General features: G+C 36.8%; 1 protein-coding gene across 1 annotated transcript; it reads left to right on the top strand.

Moving 5' to 3' along the window:
* Positions 1 to 2198: 2198 nt before the first annotated feature.
* On the top strand, positions 2199 to 20842 carry slc34a1a (solute carrier family 34 member 1a). Its single transcript, XM_065274255.2, has 12 exons — positions 2199 to 2321; positions 2644 to 2739; positions 2942 to 3082; positions 3926 to 4069; positions 7289 to 7400; positions 7910 to 8105; positions 9756 to 9851; positions 10405 to 10522; positions 11249 to 11416; positions 16518 to 16634; positions 17787 to 17911; positions 19177 to 20842. The coding sequence occupies exons 1-12, from the start codon at positions 2228 to 2230 to the stop codon at positions 19759 to 19761; spliced, it is 1992 nt and encodes a 663-aa protein (XP_065130327.1). The 5' UTR covers positions 2199 to 2227; the 3' UTR covers positions 19762 to 20842.
* Positions 20843 to 22147: the final 1305 nt, after the last annotated feature.

A 22147-nucleotide genomic window follows, 5' to 3' on the forward strand; every position in this document is an offset into this window, starting at 1 on the left:
AGTTTTGATCTAAAGTTGTTCATTTGGAAAGACTTATTTTCCTTGTTTTCTCTCTGTCAGGTCGTCCCAAATTGCGCGCTGTCATTACTTAACAACACAAAATTAGGAAATCTGAAGAGTCTTTACGCAGCTCTTTATACAGCAACGGCAGTGATCAAATCTGTCAACCCCTTAAATTATAGTCTATATGACTAGGCTATATATTTTACATGAAATGAAACACAGGTCATATAAAAGACCTTTCTGGATGCATATGGGCATTTTTTGTTTTTATTAATCTTTTCAAATTATTTCCACATATGGATCATTATTATTGCTCCTATATGAAAACCTATGCCTTTCTGAAACACGTTCATTTTTACAAAGCTCATCGTTCTGAAAAGTGTGGTGTGCTGCTCTGATTGGCCAGCTATCCAATGCGTTGTGCTAGGCTGAATACCTCAAGCATGTGATAGAAAAGTTACGCCCCTTACCAAATTTGGAATATCAGCTCCCAAAGCACAACGTCTCCACAACATGGCGGCGACAGCAACAATGCTACAGCGAGAACAAAACGTATGCATTCTTTTTTTACGTATATATTAGGCAGTCCCTCCAGAAAAACGTGATTATGCGATCACATGATTCAATACATATTTATGCGGGAGCCACATTTTTTCAAATATGTTGCACTTTCGCCGCATAAATTACAGATTTCCGCATGCAAAATATGCAGGACTTGCATGATTTCATAATCCCCAAATTTTCATAACAAAAAGTACAGCCCAGTCTCACGAAATTTTGTGATATAGTAATGTAACTTTTTGATTCTTTTTTCGTGATATTTCACGAATTTCTGCGTTTTTTCATGATCGTATAATGATTTTCTGTTTACGTGTCATTGTCACATGTTGGTTATTCAACTGTTTTGTACTATTTTCCTACCATTGTCGCTTCGGTTTAGGGTTAGATTTACATAAAATGACATCCTTACCCAAACCCAACTCTAACCCTGACACCAGGGGAAAATAGTTTAAAAAACATAAAATATGAAAAAATAAATCAGATAAAACTGTATAAACCAAAATTTAAAGTGACATCCTAACGCAACAACCAAATCTAGTCCTAAACCGAAGGGACAATGGTTTGAAAATAGAAAAAAGCAGTTGAGTAACCAATACGTGACAATGACACGCAAACAAAAATTTGTGATTCAATCACAAAAAACACGGAAATTTGTGACAATATCACAAAAAATAAAATAAAAAGTTACATGACTATATAACGAAATTTCATGAGACTGGGTAGAAAAGTCACATATATCTTACAGAAAGTTGAAAAATGTTGCATTTACTTCACACAAGCGCAGCCATGTCCCCTGTTGCCATGGGAATGTTAGTGGCGTGATTATGTGACGTGAACATCATTGAAAACCTACAAAAGCTGCAAACAGTTCCTGCAATTTTTGCAAGTTCCCGCAATTTCATACACTGTAAAAAAATTCCGTAGAAATTTGCAGCTGGGTTGCCGGTAAATTACTGTAGATTTACATTTATGTTATTACTGGCAACATTTTGTTCAAAGTTAAATGAACATTAAACATTTACAAGTCTTTTTCTTTACAGAATAAAACTAGAAAAGCAGCATCAAGCAAAACATTCTGGGAAACAAAATCTGAAGCAAAAAACAGAAAAAGGTTGATGATGATTTCTGGTTCCCAGAATGATTTGCATGAGGCTGTAATTGTATAGTTTTATTCTGTAAAGATAAAGACTTGTTAATATTTCAAATTTAATCAACTTTGAACAAACTCTTGCCAGTAAATAACATAAATTTAAATCTACGGTAATTTACCGGCAACCCAGCTGCAATACCATTGTAATTTCTATGGATTTTTTTTTAGGGTGCAGCAAAAAATTTCATAAATATCCCGCATATTCCATCGCATTTTTTTAGAAAACGTGCCACAAGATCAAGGATTTTTGCCCGAAACAATTCTGGAAGGACTGATTAGGGCAGTATTATGCTAATTTTCCCAAACAGTGAGGTAGATGTAGGGGCGTGTTTAAAGGACGCATTTTAGGAAGGCGTTGATGAGCCTTTGCTTTTAAAGAATATCTTTGCGACTTTATCTTCTAAATGCACGAACAGCTTTTCACACTCCAAAGACGAAGGAAAACATAAAAATGCATCATATGACCCCTTTAATATCCATCAACATCAGTTTATCAATGTGCAGTTAACAGAAATGGACATAATATCTTATGTTCTCTACCCAGAAAGCACCATGTCCTCTCGACCAATCCAAATCACCTCTACAGAACATACGATCAGCTTCAATGGTAAGAAGATGTCCAGATGTACACTTATGTTCTAGTTTTAAAAATATGTGTGATAGAAGCCATGCCTAAAAAAGTATGCAATTTAATTACATTTAAAGATTGCACCTAAAATGCTTGTCTTGAAACATACATGTGTGCTCTTTAAAAAATATGCTGTAATTATGCAGCTGTTTGCTACTGTAGATTTAAATGTATGTTCTTATATAATATTGTTAAGCACCTTTATTTTTAAAAGTGTAGATTATAGACACTATATATTTGATTTGGATGAATAATTTCTTACCTAATGCAAAGACATATCAACCTTTTAATTTTGAACCAGCTGACAGTCACAACCCCAAACAAAGCAGTACGGCTCTGGACATGGTCTGCAACTCCAAAGATGTCAACTGTCCTTCATCCAAACCCTGGGAGACAGGTGAGACTTCCCAGAGCACATTTTGAGTTGAACCGAATGTTTTTTTGTCACAGTAGGATGCTTTTGGTCTGGAATGCTCATTTTTAACCATCTAGAAATAACAATGTTAATAATCTCATCGTGGAATATGCTGGAGCTGAGACCATGTAGCAGTCTCTGGTGCCAGTATCTCTGTATAAAGAGGTTTGTTCTCATCTGGCAGTGAACACAAAGTGCAGCGAGGGCAGTCGAGGAGAAATGTCTTCACTTATGAATATATTGAAGATCCCGGTTCTGTTGTTGCTCCTCTACGGCTTTGTCTGTTCTCTGGATGTCCTGAGTTCTGCCTTTCAGCTGGCTGGAGGTAATCATTCATCTTTAACTGCTCCTCGCTTTATTACACACACCTGTTGTTCTGGGACATGGTGAGAGTTTTAAGACTGAAGGTTTTTATTTTTTTGAGAAGCAACTAAATGTTTGCCAGATAGAGGTCTCATGAATCAGAAATGTTATTTCTACATATTATTATATGTAATAATGGAAAAAAATCATCTTAGTGCTGTGTTGTGAATATGTATGCAGGGTTCTGTCTTTTTTTGGCAGGGCAATATTACAGTAAATCCTAAAAATATATTAATGCCTTTACTATAATACTGCCCTGCTAAAAAAAACAATAAAAACCACCAAAGAAATTCTAATGGATTTAATGGTTATAATGGGAATTGTATTGGTTATAAATATAAGTATAGTTGTCTTTGATGCTGTCCACTGGTTCTATTGGTGGATTATCTGGTGAAGGAGAACCAACAGAACACCATTAAATGGTACTGGAAAAAGACCCAAAACACACTACACATAGGATCTGTAATGGTTTAAATGGTAAACAGCTAATGGTTCATAATATTGTATTGTATTGTAATGTACGGCATAAAATCCATTAGAATTTCTGTGATAGTTTCCATTGCTTTTTAGCAGGGTTTGCATGATTTAAATCAGCATTCATTTATTTTGAAATTATAGAGTGTCTTCTAATGGGTATTAATGTATGCAAAATGAAAGTAAATAATTAAAAATCTTGTACGAAATGTTTTAATGAGCGCATTTTAATGAGCCCTGCATCTACTGTATAAATTACCCATGTTTATAAATAACTTATGGTTATGACAGAAGAAGAATTTGAAATTACTTTGGTTTTACACTTTCTCAGGTAAAGTGGCAGGAGATATTTTCCAAGATAATGCCATCCTCTCAAACCCAGTGGCGGGACTTATGGTTGGGATTCTAGTGACGGTTCTGGTCCAGAGCTCCAGCACATCCACGTCTATAGTGGTCAGCCTGGTCTCCTCTGGATGTAAGACTCAAGTCTAATTTTTTTCTCAGGATATTGAATTCTTAACTTCATTATAACGTGTGGTGTTCTTGCATTTATTGTATTAATGTACTGGCTTTAAATAGATAGTCAGTTAACATACATGTATCCCATACAGTATACATCTGCATAGAAATTGATTCTACCCTAGTGGCTGCATTTTTATATTTAAAGGCGCAATATGTCATTTTCGCCACTAGAGGTCACAAAATAACAACCGCCGTATATTGATGATGCCTTGAAGGAGCGTGGGATGACAGTAGTCTTCTGTGGATAGAAATCAACACAACGGGAAATCATGTTCATGGATGATGTAACGAAATAAAGGTTTATAATCTTTAGTAGGCCAACAGTGTGTTTTGATAGAAACAACAACAACCGTGGTGTGCTAGACGCTTTAAATACTAGGGGTGAAAAAACCCCTAGTAACGCGGGATGAAAGTAACAAAGCAATTTTCTCCAAGCCCTGATAACATTTGCATTCCAACTTATGACAGCATCTGTAGCACGCAACCCTTGACAGAGCTGAAAAATATAGTGTTATTTCGTCACCGTTTTGCACATGTAGGTCCAGAAAGCTATTTTCAACCATGATAAGTAAAGTCATAAAGCGGTCATTTTTTTCTTATAGTGCGTTGTGTTTCTAGTTTCATGTGTTACAGTATTGATCAATCTACATGTTATTTAGTGCTCTAACACAGCCTGACATTTGCCTAGAGTTTTTCAAAATAAAAGTAAATTGGGTTTAAATTTCAGGAGTTCCTGTTGGGATGAAAGTAACACTTCTTGTCCCACTGCTAATACTGTTGCATTATGTTGAACATTTATATTTTTATAATTTTATTAAATTTAATTTTAGTGTTCATCCTGTTGATTTTTTTATTCTCAACGATTAAAGTTAGTACTGTAAGGGCTTTCGAAAAATTTTATGAAACTGAAATTGAAAATCATATTTTTTTTGCAAAGATAAATGACAAAATATGTTTGCAGTTACATATTAATATATTATGGTCAGTCATGTATATTTACTAAAAAAAACAAAACGATAAAATATAACACTGTGCAAGTCATTTTTGTATATTTTCTTTTCATATTGTGCATTTAATGTTTGTCATGGGGCTACACTCTGTCCCGTAAACACGGTTTATACAGTAAACACGATTTAGTTTCCTTTTTATACTGAGAAATAAGTTAGTGTGTAACTTTCAAAAAGTTAAAGGGTCTTTGGCAAAGCCCAGATTGTTTGTTTACCCGGAACATTCCTTCAATGTGACTTGTAACATACAGACAAAGCAAGGACTTGTGCTTGTGTGTACTGTATAATCGAGTGAAGAGCACAGGTTTGAGTGACACTGAGCTCTTTTCATGTGTCTCCGCCGCTCTCCGAGCGCATGAATTGAAGCTAATGGATTTCAGTGAAGTGGATGTCTGGTTATTCATGCAGTTCGCCGTGGCCCTTTTGCTAAAACGCACCCTGCGTCTGCTTTCCAGCTGCACATTCTGTCTGCGTGAGGGACGTAATTACTAGCAATTACTGATGCTAAACAAGCCATTGATATTTGATGCATTGAATGTGACTTGATGTAAGGGTCAGTGGAAACAAGTGGGGAAGAAAGAGTGTTGTTAATTATCATCAGCCTTAGAGACTGGAGAGATGGAGATAAAAAGCAGTGATTATGAAGACAAACATCAATTCAGCCACAGTTAGTTCTTGTGCTCAGGGATTTGAACAAACCTCATCTGAGTATCTGAGTGTTATTGTAGGCTGATATGATTGAAAATTAGTTAATGTGACAAGCATAAATTATTCTTTAAATCAAATGACTTATAGGGGTGTGAGACTATTTATTTGGATTTATGACTCTCACGGATATTTAAAGTTTTATGCCATATAAACAGATATGCCATATCTGTAATATCATCAGTGGTGGCTCTTGACTGCTCATCCGAGGCGCGCAAATTCAAAATAAGTGTTCGGAGTGTCATGTGTGTTGCTTGAGTTTTCAAAATATGTGTTTGTTGCGTCATGTGAACCATGTTCATCACTTGTTTTGTCAAAATAAGTGCCTGCTGCACATGCGCCAAACACATTTATGATAAAAGAGACATTCACTTTCACAAAATACACGCTCCCTTAAGACACTCCCTTAACAGTAAACTCTGATTACACATTCAGGGGTGTTGCACAAGATCTCGGGCCCTATGCATAGGCAGTCCTGATGGGCCCCCATGCCCCACCCCCATAATATATTCCAGACTTTTCAAGGGCCCTCTCTTACTTTGGAGCCCGGGTAATCAGTACTGGTTTTACCCCCAGTCCGACGCCCCTGCATGAGATTATGCGAGTATCTGGCAAACACGAGCGTCTCTTTTATCATAAACCCTTTAGATGCATCTGCAGCAGGCACTTATTTTGACAAGACACATGATGCACATAGGTTCACTTGATGCGCAGAACACATATTTTTAAATGACGAACCACACACATGCATGTTGTGACGAACTTCGCATCGAGCGTCCATGAAAAAAGAAATCACTGACAGCCACTGAATACAGAAACATTTTTATCTGGGCTATAACCATCAAATAACACCCTAATAACCACACAGAATGCCCACAGCAAATGTGTATTAGAGCTTTAAAATGTAGTATAGCAAAATCTTATTTTTTATTTTGAAATTATGTTGCCAACTAGGAATGCACCGATAGGATTTTTTGGGACCGATACCGATTTAAACAGACAACTTCTGGCCGATACCGATGCCGATATTAAACACTTGTATACAATACTATACAGTTGGTCTATTAGCTAGTTTATTTCTGCATCAAATTATTTTTACTGAACATGGATTTGATCTAATTAACATTCAACTGACCAACATAATAAGAGAGGCACAAATTAAGCTAAAACAAATATAATAAGATAGCATGACAACCTTCAAAGGTGGTTTTTGCTATTCAGCATTTATTTTATTAACAACATTAACTAATTTTTTTTTTACATATAATGGATTTCTTTATGCAGTTAATTAATAAACAATCGGTATCGGCCTTTCTCGTGCTATTGCCGATGGTTTCAAATTCATCAAAAATCGGCCAATAAATATCGGCGGCCGATACATCGGTGCATCACTATTGCCAACTTTCATATTTAATTCATATGTTCAATAATACGTTTCTTTATATATTGTGTGTGTGTAGTACTTGAAGTGAAATCTGCTGTCCCTATCATCATGGGCTCCAACATCGGCACATCTGTGACCAACACCATAGTTGCACTAATGCAAGCAGGAGAGAGAAATGAATTTAAACGGTACCGACCCGGATGCCAGGATTTGATCAGAATGTTCATTCAAGCATAATGATCTAACGCACTCACTTTTCACCATGCAATCATTTTTCCCTATATCCCTTCCTTGTTTGTTTCCTGCTTAACTTACTTCCTGCTTACTTCACGGCTGCCTTCAGGTGTTATCGGAAAATTGGTAATTCCCACTTATTCCCACAGAAGTCGTAATTACAAGCTTGTTGGGTCAAGGTGCTTTGTTGTCGGAAAGAATGGAAGGCGCCAGGTTCATACTTTTGTCTGTCTTGGGAAAACGTTATTTAAACACAATATGTACTATACGTTGATTTTCAATTCTACAGGACTGATCAATAAACCTTCTATGTCTTCTGATTTTTCCCTAAAATCATGCATGACAAAAATAAACAAATCAAGATGAAACGATCCCCAACAGTAGTGTCAGTGATCATACAGTATTTTATTATGCCATTGTCATTGATTATTATGCCATTATGACGTGCTGTCTCATTGTCCAGGGCATTTGCAGGGGCAACAATCCATGACTGTTTCAACTGGCTGTCTGTCCTGGTGATGCTGCCTCTTGAGGTGGCATCAGGTGTGTTGAGTCACCTGGCCAACATCACTGTCAATAACTTGCAACTACAGAGTGGAGAAGATGCACCTGAACTCTTGAAGACCATCACAGAACCCTTCACTAAACTCATCATACAGGTGCGTATATATGTGCGTGTGTGTGTGTGTGTAATATGTTTATGTGCAGATGAACTTAGTGTTCATCAAGGAATGTGTAGTGCTTAGTGGCTGCTACCATCACTCAGGATGTCTTTTTTTACGTAACTTAAGTCCAATGTTTCTCTTGAATATAGGAAAAAGGTTCTAGGTCAGTACTACCCTTTAAAAAGGTCCTTATGTGTACCATTTAGCATATATTTGGTACAGTACCAATGTGTACCTTTTGAGAAACTAATGTGAACTTTTGCATGCAAATGTGTACTTTTTGAAAGGGTACTGCCCCAGTTATGGCGTGGGACCATTTTTTTCTGTCATTGTAGGGGAAATATAGTTTTACTTTCATACATATGTTTAATGTGCAGTGTTTGTGTTTATTAAAATCTTAATCACAGACTTTGGTTTTTTGTAAATCTAAGCTTGTGGGAAGCTCTACAAATGATTTTTTTTTAAGGGGACATTTTACAAGACTTTTTTGTGAAATGTGAAATAAATCTTTGCTGTCTCAGATTACATATGTGAAGTTTTTGCTTAAAATACCATCTACATAATTTATTATAACATGTAAAAATTGCCACTTTGTAGGTGTGAGCAAAAATTAGCTCTTTTGGGGTGTGTCCTTTAAATGAGCTGATCTCTGCACTAAATGGCAGTGTTGGGGTGGATAGTGCAGATTAGGGGGCGGTATTATCCCCTTTTGACATCACAGGGGGAGCCAAATTTCAGTGACCTATTTTTTCACATGCTTGCAGAGAATGGTTTACCAAAACTAAGTTACTGGGTTGATCTTTTTCACATTTTCTAGGTTGATAGAAGCACTGCGACCCAATAATAGCACTTAAACATGGGACAAGTCAGATTTTAATGATATGTCCCCTTTAAAGGCATAGTTTACCGAATTATGTCATCATTTACTTAGCATCAAGTTTCAAACCAAAACATTTTTTTTTTGCTGAACATAAAACATGTTGTTTTGATTGTTTGTAACCAAACAGGTCTGGGGCACCATTGACTTCCATAGTAGGACAAAAACCTATACTTTGGAAGTAAATGGCAACCCTGATCTATCTGGTTACAAAAAATTTTCAAAATATCATTTGTATTCGGCAGAACAACGAAATGTATACAGGTTTGTAACAACTTGAAGGTGAGTAAATGATGACAGAATTTACATTTTCAGTTAACTTTCCCCTTAAGTCTTTCTTCAGGAGAGAAGTCTCAAATTGGTCTTTATTTATTCACATTCACAACTTTATTAATTCACATTCACAATAATTATGCTGCTTTCAAATGTTACAGAAAATATCTGATAGAAATTTGTTATGAAACAAACTTCTACCCCAGTCTTTTGAACTTTAAAAGAGCAATGTCTGACCAATAATTTAAAAGTCTACAGTCATCCTTATGACCTTTACGGCAGATTATGTTTTCATTTAGGTAGGATAGTTTGGGTGTGTTATTAATATGATGTGTATGTACAGTACAGTATGTGTATGTTTGTAAGAGTGTGATTTAAAATTTCAGCATTTATGCTGAGATATGCAGAATTTGATGTGCCGGCTGTATTTTGTCATTTCACACCTGGAGCGACACAGAAAATCTAATATTGACTGTGGCATCTCACCCTTCTAGCTGGATAAATCTGTAATAACGGGGATTGCTCTGGGCGATGAGTCCATGCGGAATCACAGCCTTGTCAAAATCTGGTGCAGGTCCAGCGTCTTTGTGGTAACTTTCTCCTGACACACACATTTTTCATGCTGATAAATCTGTGTTTATGGAAAATTATGTAAACTGAAAATACAGCTGCTTTTTCTTTATGAAAAAGATAAATGTTTACATGAGATGAGCACTGAGTTTATGAGTGAATACGAAAACACGCCAAGGTCCCAGTTCTACACAAAACCAAAAGACAAAATTAAAATTCCATTTCAGTATTAACATATATGGAGATGGGTCATGTGCCCAGGTTTTTTGTAAATTCAAAACTTTTTGAAATATGACCTATGAAAATAAGTCAAGATTCTTGTTAAGTAAGTCACTGTAACTCTCGCAGAAATTGGATAAGCATTTTGCTTACAGAGCATTGGGAAAGTAAAACTTTTCTCTGCTGTTTGACGCTTTGGCACTCTTCATAACCTCCAAACGACAATACAATATTAATGTTTACCCTCCAAATTTGTTTTTGTCCCCTTAAGAAAACTTTTCACCATTCTTACAGAAATAAATGCAAGTCTGTGATTCTGTGAAGGTTTTTGAGAACATTGCTTTCTTTATTTAGTCTTCAGTAAATGTGACAGTGACTTCCAGGAACTGCTCCGGTGAATTGCATTGTGGGCAAGACAGTGATATCACTTGGATCACACAGAATATCACCTCGAAGATCAACACAGAGAAATGTCAGTTTGATCTCGAAAAATTGCAATACTTATTTGACATAAACTGCTAAAAACTCTTTGTGAGAAAGTCAAGGTTAACTTCTTCATCTGCATAAAAACATACATTTCTCATTAAATATGCTTTTAATATTTCAACTTGTTTCATGATATGACAACTATATTGGCAAATATTTAGTGAGATCAATCAAAGGAATTTCCAACACAGTCTCATGGCAATTTTACAAGGTGGCTAATTTGTATAAGTTCATACAATATCCTTTGATCATTTTAGTACGATCTGCTTTCAACAAAATGTACCTGGGTTTAAGGATAGGTCTTCATTCTTGCCTTTTCTAATAATCATATATTTTCCTATGCTTGACATTATACAAATTAATACAAAATCTCCACCTTGTAAAATAATTGTTATCCTGTGAGATCAGGTTGGAATTTCCCACACTTCCAGAACAAAAGGTACAAAATCTCTGGGTCACTGGGACGGTATCCTTTTTAAAGTTTCCCAGTATACTGACATGTATCTTTGAGGTACCAATATGGACCCTTAAGGTACAAAGATGTTTTTTTGAAAGGGTACCGCCCCAGCGACAGCTATTGAGTGCAGGGTATAAACAAATTTGAACTATATTAGCAGAGACAAACAGATAAATGAGTTGAAATTATGATAATCAATCGGTTTAAATTTCAATTGACCAAGAATATTCCTGCTTATTTTTCGGGTTTCCACAGGCAGGCATCTGTTTGTGGACTCGGGTTTGTCAGACCTGACTGTGGGACTTATTTTATTGGCCTGCTCTCTAATGGTACTGTGCACCTGCCTGCTGATGATTGTCAAAGTCCTGAATTCACTCCTGAAAGGTCAAGTCGCAAAAGTAATTGAACGGGTCATCAACACAGGTCAGTAGCCGTTACTATATATACAGTATAGTATTCACTGTGAACATTGTGGATGTAAGCAACATGTTAAAATAACACAGTGTAAAATTCTATTAAAAATAGAATAGAATTTATAATTTAATACATTTCATACATTAGGCCAGTGGATCTCAAACTGGGGCATGAGATGGTGCAAGGGGGCCCCAGTTTTATTCATTAAAAACAAATACATTAAAATATTATAAATTCCGTGCAATCAAGCCTTACGAAAAATAAGGCTACAACCAACAGCAATACAGTACATTGTATATTTTTATATGTTTAGTTTAATTTAAATTCTAAGTATGAAACATCACCTTACACAAGGGATGAAAAGTTTGTGAACCACTGCACTAAAAAGTGAAAGTTTGATTCCACAAAAAATAGTTAAATTGGCAACAACTAAATAAATGTACGTTTATATTTCACTTTATTTTCAAGTTTGTTAGGATCTTGCCTGAATCTGGTTTTGTATTAATATCTAGGGCTCTATTTTAACGATCTGAAATGCAAGTGGAAGCGCAAAGCGAAAGTGACTTTGTGGGCGGATCTTGGGCGCTGTTGCTATTTTCCCAGCGGGAGAAATAACTCTTGCGCCAGGCGCAAATCAATAGGGGGTTGGTCTGAAGTAGGTTCATTATTCATAGGTGTGGTTTGGGCGTAACGTCAAATAAACCAATCAGAACGTCATCCAACATTCCCTTTTAACGCAAGTGCGCAAGTTCCATGGTGAGTTTCTATTATTATGTACCAGGCGCACGCCAGGAGCGGTTCACAGCCGAGGAGACCGATGTTCTTGTAAGAGCAGTCAAAGACAGAAAAGTTGTTTTGAATGGGGATGGGAGAAACCCGCCCAAATCAGCGTAGGTTAAACAGGTGTGAGAGGAAATAGCCACAGTCTCATCAGCTGGCATCCCCAGGACGTTGCGCCGCAAGCGCTACAATGATGTCAGGAGACGGGGGAATCCCAAGCTTGCCAGCATAAATCGGCCACGCCGTGTAACGGGAGGTGGATCTGCCTCTACACAGACGCCAGCAGAGGACATCGCTGCGTCCACCCTCACTAATTATTATTTACATAAAATAAACGTAATACAGCCACACAACAAACTTATGAAAATATTTTAATCGTTATTTGCATGAGAATATTTTTAACGCAGCCACACAAAATAAATAAAAACTATCACCACGATGTTCACCACAATGATTTCCCTTATCTCATGTGTTAATATTTTTTATTGTAACAATTTATGATTTGCAAAAAATAACTGTGGCATCTATGTAGATTAGATAAGCAAAGTGTATGTGCGTTGTGCACGCTATACATTATGGTCAAGCATGCGCCCTTAAAATAGCATAATGAACCACACGCAACGCGCCACTGACTTTAGTTTTTTCTGGTCAGTGGCGCAACTGTTTTTTGAAACTGCAAAATAGCATCAGGGATGGTTTGCGCTGGAACACGCCTCCTTTTTTGCGCTGAACCGCCCAGGGACGCAAGTTCATTCCCTAGTTTGCCGACTTGCGTCTGTGGAGGGAAAAACCCGCTGTGCGCCGGTGCAAAATACAAATGATACATGATACTGAATGATACTGACAAAGTCAATTGCGCTGGGTGCAAGATACTGTAGGGCCCCTAGTCTTATTGGCAGGGTTCTGACGGTACAATGTTTTGTGGGGGAAATGCGTTGCCTTACAAATGTTGCCTTACAGTAGTGTTGGTTATACTAGACCACGTATTTCCCGTGTCTCGTCACTTTTACCCGCTCCCTTGCTTGTTATTACTTTGACCTGTTCCCCTCATTAGTTCTCCTATTTATTTGTCTGTGTGTTTGGTGTTCCTTGCTGGTCCATTGTTTAACTACCTGTGAGTACCTTGTCCTGTCTAAAAACCTAATCAAGTGTGGTATGTTTATTATAGTGTAGTTAGTGTCCTGTGTATTATTTTGTTTTGAGTCTAGTCTAGTCAGTGTTTAGTATATCTTGTTTGTGTTCAGGGTTCTAAATTAACTTTTTTGATCACCAGCCAATGTGGCTGGTAACTTTCTAAAGTTACCAGCCAATCAGCATTTCCACTAGCCAAATTTTTTCCAGTGAAAAAAAAATTATGAATGCATTTGATAATTTTATTAACATTGTTAGTATGAAAAACACACATAAAGTGAGGCTTCTCCAAGCAAGGCTCTCTTCAATACGACCTGTCTTGGCAGTTTTAATTAACGTTAGACTCTCTGATGACTTTGGGCACTCTCATGGTCCTTTAGCCCTACTTCCTCAACTTTAAAATTATTTGTTCCCACCTTAAATTGTTCGTTTTGTTTTTTTCTTTCACGTACATGCATATTTTCAACATTATACAATGATAGCAATGATTAATAACTTATTTTTACAAGTATATTTGTACAATATTTTAAGAAACCAGTCATTTTATGACTGCTATACTAAAATAATCTCAGTCATAGTTACTGCTAACTGTTTATGTATGTCCTAGTTAAACATTAGTAAACTAAATATTAATTTCACACATGTGTTGATTTTCTCAGCAACAATGCAATTCTATAGACTTGACAAGAGGTTCTCCTGAAATGTTTTCCTCTAATGTTTGAGACCTGACAGGGTGTGAGGATGTAGTTTTCTCTTACGTTACCTCCCTTAGTCTCATCATCTTTCCTTTCTGCTTCCCTTTCCCTGCTTTGCAAAAAACATTTCTGACGTCTTTTCTTCTTTTGGATGCGCTCCGTTCGTTTCCATGGTTTCTCGCGCTGGTTTCACTGCAAACTGCGCGCAGCCAGTGGTGTATGAAACATCATCACGTAGCATTACGGTACAGTGTTCATGGGAAATGTAGGAAGTACTGCCAGAGGAATAAATGTCCGAGAACAGAGCATTATGTATCATGCATGCAATGCCTCATGCATCACCGGCCAAACTGGCTAGTAAGTTTTTATGAACACCCGCCAAAATTAATTTTAACCCGCACTTGGCGGGTTGGCGGGTGTTAATTTAGAACCCTGTTTGTGTTACCTTTTGCCCCCTCGTGGGTGTTGTTTTTCTGTTTTATTAAATAAAGTTCCGTGTTTTTTCTATTATTGTCTGCGCCTGGGTTTGTGTCCTGCTATTCCTGACACACTGTAGGTGAAATAATTAAGCTGAAATAAGAGATCCAACCTTTCACTTTTTACAGTGTAGGGCAGGGGTCTCCAAACTTTTTGTGAGCAAGAGCTACAACAATGGATAAAACAATCCATAATACTTTTTTGATATAGTCTACTCAAAACTTATTTACTTTACTTGTTGATATGTTTTTAACAAACATAAAAGAATCTAAGTTAATATAAGAACATGTAATAAATATTAAAATTGAGGCTATTAATAGAATGTGCTTTGGCGGGCAACTCACAGACCACCATGTTGGAAACCACTGGTGTAGGGTGACCATATTTTAGTTTTCAAAAAAGAGGATAGTGGGGGCAGGGGAAGATGGACATACATTACATAAAATTTCTATCAGCATTTTTAAAGATTTTAATTATTGACTAATACATACAGTAAGGTCCAAAAGTCTGAGACTTATGTTCTGTTTTTCATTTCTCTACACCGTCAAAAAATGTGCCTAACTTTCACTGAGGCGTTATTCATTCAAAAAGTACATTTTTGTACCTAAAGAGTTTATATTGTCAGAGGTACACATTGCCACCAAATGTACACATACTGTATCTGTACCTACACTGTAAAACCTTAAAAGTTAACTCAACTCAAACCATTTGAGAAAATCGATTGCCTTAAACCAAGTTTTAAAACGCATACATTTGAGTAATGTGAACTTAAATAAATTCAGTCATATGCAAATAAGAACTTGTATTTAAGTTCACAATACTCATATGTATCCGTTTTAAAACGTAAATGTTTTAAGGTTTTAATTTTTTAGGTTTTACAGTGGCTATAGACGGTTTGATATGCGTCTGGTCCGAACTTTACTTTCAGTTTCAGTTTTTTTAATGCTCTGACTAGTTGCTAAACTGAACTCTTGAACAAATACCAAGTCGAAAATAACAAATGTTTTCATTTCTAGGTAATCTACATGTTGTTTATTTTGCTTATTATATAATTAAACTACTTTTAAAGTACTTTGTTGTTATTTATTCTTAGCTGAGTTTACCGGAAGTTACTTGTTGACCACGAAAGTCGCATGTTTATGTTGTCCATCCATACAGTAAATAATTAGGACATTTTTAAAGTGTACCGCCCCAGTGACAGCTAAGTATGCTACCATGTTCTCTGACAGTGTATGTAATATTTAACAAGTTGTTTTATTACACATATTATCATAACTACTGATATGTTTTATTAACATGGAAACTAGGGATGCCTCGATACCACATTTTCTAAAGTACTCGTACTCGTTAAAAGTCCCCCGATACCAGGGATCAATACCACGGTCTGCAAAATGTCTATGTTTGAGCGGCGTGTAAGGGGTTAATGCCTCTTGTGTTGTCCAAAGAGGCAGAGTTTACAACGAACTGGAAAACTAGTCCGTTGTTTTTTTGTTAAATTATATGACTAAAGCTGTTACCTGTAAATTTAAATCATGTTTTTTTATTAAGTACTCGGTATCGGCAAGTACTGAAATGCAAGTACTCGTACTCGTATTCCAAAAAAGTGGTATCGGTGCATCCCTAATGGAAACGGTGTATGTATTTCAGAATGACTCAGTATTTGCGTCAGCCTCATTTTGCTTTCATAACTGCATGCTCACACGCTGGCATGGACTTCGCAAGGTTATGCAAAACCTAATGATCCGTGCTATGCCAGCATGATTTCCAGAAAGCGTCTTGTAAAATCTGACCTTTGTACAAAGAAGTTAACATGTTCTTCTCACCAAGTAGTTGGCATTTCACCCAGAAAACATTTCTTACGTTCTTAAATATTTAAAATCATGATAACTGTTTGTTTTAGGTTATAAAAAGTCAGGGTTCAGTGTGGACCTGTATCTGAATGCTAATGTGCAAGTAAACATCCAGTCGTTATTATTACTGATGTGTCCCTAATAGGAAGCTATACAAATTGTTTTGCATCCATACAGATTTTCCTTACCCTCTCGGCTGGCTGTCAGGATACCTGGCGATGTTAATGGGTGCTGGAATGACCTTTATCATCCAGAGCAGTTCTGTCTTTACATCTGCTATGACTCCACTTATAGGTCAGTCTCTAATCGTGGACTATAACAGGAAATGTTATTCAAAATCACCCTGCCATGTTGCATGACATGTAGAGCAGGAGAACAGCATTCAATTTAAAGGTATTACTGAAAAACACCTTCATAATGTCAGTGACATTTGTGTACAAACAGGCCAAAACCAAAGCAACTAAGTCAACTAAATAAATGTAGAAAATAATAACACTTTGGTGTACATGGTGTAACACCAAAGAAAAATGCCTTTAAAATGTCAATGAAATAATATATCAGGCAGCTTTTAAAAACCTGTCAAGAGAGAATTTTGTTGTCACGGTTGAATGTGGTTATGAAAACTAAACAGATCTTTATGTGCCGTCAAAAACTAAAAGCTTTACAAGGTCATATTGAGAGTTCAAAGACTGATGCTTGTTTAGACCGTTCTGTACTCGCAGTAAAAACCAAAGAGTCATGATTTAATGAAACCGTGTGTGATGATTTAACAGTTTGTTTTGCTATATATTCGTAAACAATAATCAGCAGTTCAGATTAAACTTTAATTTTTGGTGTACCCTTTAAAGTGAACAAATATTGGTACAGCTTCACTACATTCTCCATCAGGTTGCTCCTGGCCCACATTAGTTACTTCTAGTTAAATATTAACTGTTCTTTCACCAGTGTATGATTAGACTAAATGATGGGGCCTCCCCGTTAAATGATTTCATTATTAATTTACTCTGTCCCATCTGGTTCATAATTCATCGAATGCCACATGATTATGCTAATTATTAACTTTTCCTCCAATGGAATTCCCTCTGTGACACTGAGATTACTTTTGAGATCATCATTTATTTAAGAGCTTGAGGAGTTTAAGTGTCAATATCATTCATTGTCTGAATGAGGGTTAAATAGCCATCAGCACTGACGAAGGTACGACAGCCCATTAACCTCAGTGCCAAATTTTGCTCATTTTTTCTCAATCTCCTGCCATATGTGTGTCTACTTTTAAAAATTAAGATGCTTCACAATGCCATGGAAAAATTATATTTGGCTAAATGATAAGCAGTTAAATGTGACAACTAGCCCCCTATAGAATTATATTTAACTGACAAAAGAACCAAAGAATGACACATGAGATTTTCATATACTTTAGTAACCCTTTACCCATGACCCATGCAGGCATTGGTGTGATCAGCCTAAACAGGGCATACCCTTTGACCCTGGGTTCCAACATTGGCACAACCACCACTGCCATCCTCGCAGCTCTCGCCAGCCCCAGAGAGAAGCTTCATGCTGCGTGCCAGGTACGGATGCCAGGGAAATAAAAGATGGCATGAAAGATATTTAAAAAACAATTTTAGAAAGCTACTGTAACTTTTATTATCAAACTGAATTGCCAAAAAGATGAAATGAAAAAAGGGTGATTCTCGCAAAATTAGACTTATGAGGTGTCATAAAATATTTTTGATAAAAAAGTAAATGCAAAGTAAGAGTATCAAAATAAGAAACATTCAAATGACACCATACAAACCAATTTAGTTGTTTATTCCACATTTAAGGGGGAAATTTTCATTACCGCCACATGTCCATGACTGGATTTGGGTTCTTTGACATGGAAAATTTATAATTAAATAATCTAAAAAATAAAAAGCTTCAGTGCATGTTATAATATAAACATTAAAGACGCATGTGGTATTTGGTCATCATTGGTAAATGTAGAGACAAGAATAAGGAATATAAATGTGTCCAATTTTCAATCATTTTTTAAGCCCTCAAGGAACTAACATTTAAAAAAAACAATAGTTGGAAGGGACATAATTGACTGTGACACTCAAGATGGCTACCAGGTAAGCAGTTCTTATTTTTTCTCTACAGATAAAAGTTGAAATATATATAATATAATATCATGTTGCGGTTATGATAATTTTTGATAATGATAATCTAAAAAAATGTAAATAATTTTATAGGAAATATTTTTTAAATCCTCTAAAAATAATGGCTATAGTAAGTTCAGACCTTAATCTTATATGTGCAAAAAAAAAATGGCTTCAAGGGCTTTTTTAAAAAAAAATCTGATGCTGGACACCTTTTAAATCTGGATTTCGTGAGAATCACCCAAAAAGTTTTTTGTAAATTTAAATGTGCTTATTGGCGAATGTTTGGTGCTATAGAAAAGAATCATTACCTTTTTTGCTTGGAGCTTTGTACCCTTATTCTGCTTCATTTGTGTTATCATAAAATCATGCTGCTTCTTGGGTACAGGTGTGCCATTACTGTTCGTAATTGATTTTATTAACTGATTTAGTCGCTAGCCAGATTATTCATAACACCTTAGCAACTGCATAGTAATGTACTAAGAATCACACTGTCAGAAATAAAGTACAAAGCTGTCACGGGTGGTACCCTTTAAAATGTAGACCTTTGTACCTAAAGGGTGCATTTTAGTACATCAAAGGTACATATTGGTAGTTCAAAAAAACATATCTTTACATATTAGGACCTTTTTAAAGAGTACCGTCCCAGTTGTGGGCATGACTGGTTTGATTTTGTATTTTGATTTCCCCTTTAGATTGCCTTGTGTCATTTCTACTTCAATATTTTTGGAATTATGCTGTGGTATCCAGTCCCCATTACTCGACTGCCCATCCGCATGGCGTCCGCGCTTGGCGAACGCACAGCAAAGTACCGCTGGTTTGCGGTACTCTACCTGCTGGTTTGTTTTCTGTTGCTGCCATTGCTCGTGTTCGGCTTTTCTCTGGCAGGCTGGCAGGCCATGGTCGGTGTCGGAGCGCCGTTTGTCGCGGTCATGACCTTCATCCTCCTGGTCAACCTCATGCAGTCCCACAGTCCCGCGCACCTGCCAAAGACACTGCGTAACTGGGACTTCCTGCCACAATGGATGCACTCGCTCAAACCAGCCGACAAACTCATCACCAGAGCGACGGCGCTGTGCTGCAGCCCGGCACGACTCAACATCAATACGTCTGACCCAGATGCGGTTGTCGTGACCTCAGATATCAGGCCAGAATTGTCAATTTCCAAGTCTAAGGTAGAACAAGGTTATGACAACCCGGCTCTTTCCCTGCCTGAGGAAATTGAACCGAGAGTGTTTAGACTTCGTGGACTGGAAAGATGCAACAGCACACCGCTATAAAACAACTGTAATCTATTTAAAATAAACCGGCGGTGTCTTTAGTCTCGCAACAGTTTACCGATCTCTGTTCCAAAACCTAGTGGGCTGCCTGCGTAGGCAGGATTATTGGCACAAAGGCTTTACAAAAATCTCCAAAATATATAAACCTTCCCAGAGAAGGCAATCCCAGAATGCATAGCAACAACCTAAATACAGATTCTCAGTGAAGTGTGAGAACTATTCAAATAAGGTTCAAATTAAGTTCTGAATTTAAAATGGACTCTTGAGTATTAAATATTCAGTGTCTTGCTAATCCCTGTGTGCTTTCCATTAGGTGTGCTTGTTATATGGAGGAGTTGTTATAATGAGCTGCTGGAAATGTGATGTGTTGCACATCATCTCATCTGTCTACTGTATGTGAGCAGTGGACAGAAAGACGGCTCACTGTGTTTTGGAACAAAGTCTTTGTGGTGCTTATTCAGATTCCAGATGCACATATTCAGCAAATCAATCAAATTTTATTCATCCCAATATTTGCAGAGTCATTCAAGGTTTAGCTCTATTTCACACGTCTTTGTGAAATTTAGTTGGGTTCAAATATTTTGAGCGATTATTGCTTTGTCCTGTAGTCCTATAATAAGATTGTAATGAGCCCAGCTACAGTATGTGAATCGTACTGAATCAGCAGTTTTAAAGAGCGTGTGCATCGACAGATAGCGTCTGAATGACACTAACACCATAACTCAGGGCTATCCCAGCATGCCTTATGTTTTTAATTAAACATATTAAAAAGAAATAGCTTATCTATTGCATAAGTTTTCGTGCTTGATTCCGATGAGGGACCAGATGGTGTTTTTAGAGAAAATATTGTTTTCTGTCGGAGTAAAAATCTAAGCTTCAGGACACTGCACATGTAAAAAATGTTTAATTTTTAATGGATTAAATTGCAATAAAACTTCATCCTCCCCAAAGGGATATAGTTATAATATAGTAGTTATGCAAAAGATTTTTGTGTGTGTGGACTTTCTGAGGTTTAGCAATTTTCAGCATACTGTATAAAAGTTATTTGCAATGCATTGTACTTCCATAATTGTAAAATATTTCTAATGTATACGCAATCATTAACCATTTACTAAACAACTACTTCAACAATTAAAAAAAGTGTCTTCTATGCTTATACCAGTGCAATCTCATGGCAATTTGTGCGTATTTTAGAATGTGGGTTAATGCTGCGATCAGACCAGCCGCGGTAGAGGTGTCAAGCGCTAGTGATTTCAACGTTAAGTCAATGTAAAGATGCATTGACGTGCGTCTGGATGTCTCGTGATGCGACTGAGGCGTTTAGCATGACGCGGTAGACGCGATTCCACATCATTCGCGCGTCTAGTTCATGTGAATTGAGTGTTGCTGCGGGAAACGCGCAAGTTAAAATTTTTTTAACTTTGGCGGAAAAACGTGCCGCGTTAACCAATCAGGAGCTTGCTATAGTAGTGACGTGATTCCAGGAAGCGAGCAGAGTCACAGAAGCCCCTCCCATGACGCGAATTTCGGTGTAACTGTTTTGGGTTCATACCAGACGCGAGTTCAACGTTTTGCGAGTAGATTACATACAAAGTCAAAGTCAGTTTTGTGCGTACACGAGAGTCCACGTACAAGTGCACGTGACCCAATTTTCTACATGAAAAGAGTGCCCACCGCTGGATTTTTATAACCTTGCATACATTGTACACGTACACTGTAATGCTACATACACACAAAACGTGGGGCATTGCGTTACTCGCTCTAGATTACTCACGGGATTAAACTTCGTATCATGCGATTTTTTCACTCGAGTTGAATATTTTCAACTTGGGTGAAGACACGTTTGAGCCCCACGCGAGGATGCGTCTGAGCGCGTCTTTGCATTGACTTTGTATGTAATCTACTCAAGCAAATCATTGAACTCGCATCTGGTGTGAACCCACAGTAAAAAGTAAAAAGTTGAATCAACTTTTTTTAAAATGTTTTTTAATATACTTAAAGCAGTAACTCCTTAAAAAAATATTTTTTTAACTTATATGTATAAATTTAAAATACTTGAAGTAAAAGTTGGAAAACAATGTAAGTGTTACCAATTTTCAAAGTTGATCCAACTTTTTACTTTCTACAGTGTAGTTTACGCATGCGAATACAGGAATATGTTGTATGTAGGCCAGTGGTTCTCAAACTTTTTCAGTGTGCGGCCCCCTTTGTGTTTGGTGCATTCCTTCGCGGCCCCCCAAAGAAAAAGAAAAAAACAGTTCTAAAACTTCACATTTTAATTAAACAAAACATTTTTTAGGATTAATTTCACAGAATTCATGATAAATTAATGTATTTTATAAAATGTCATAAAACTGGGGCCCCCTGGCACCATCTCGCGGCCCCC

This window comes from Paramisgurnus dabryanus, chromosome 16 (assembly GCF_030506205.2).
Source record: "Paramisgurnus dabryanus chromosome 16, PD_genome_1.1, whole genome shotgun sequence".
Classification (NCBI taxonomy): domain Eukaryota; kingdom Metazoa; phylum Chordata; class Actinopteri; order Cypriniformes; family Cobitidae; genus Paramisgurnus; species Paramisgurnus dabryanus.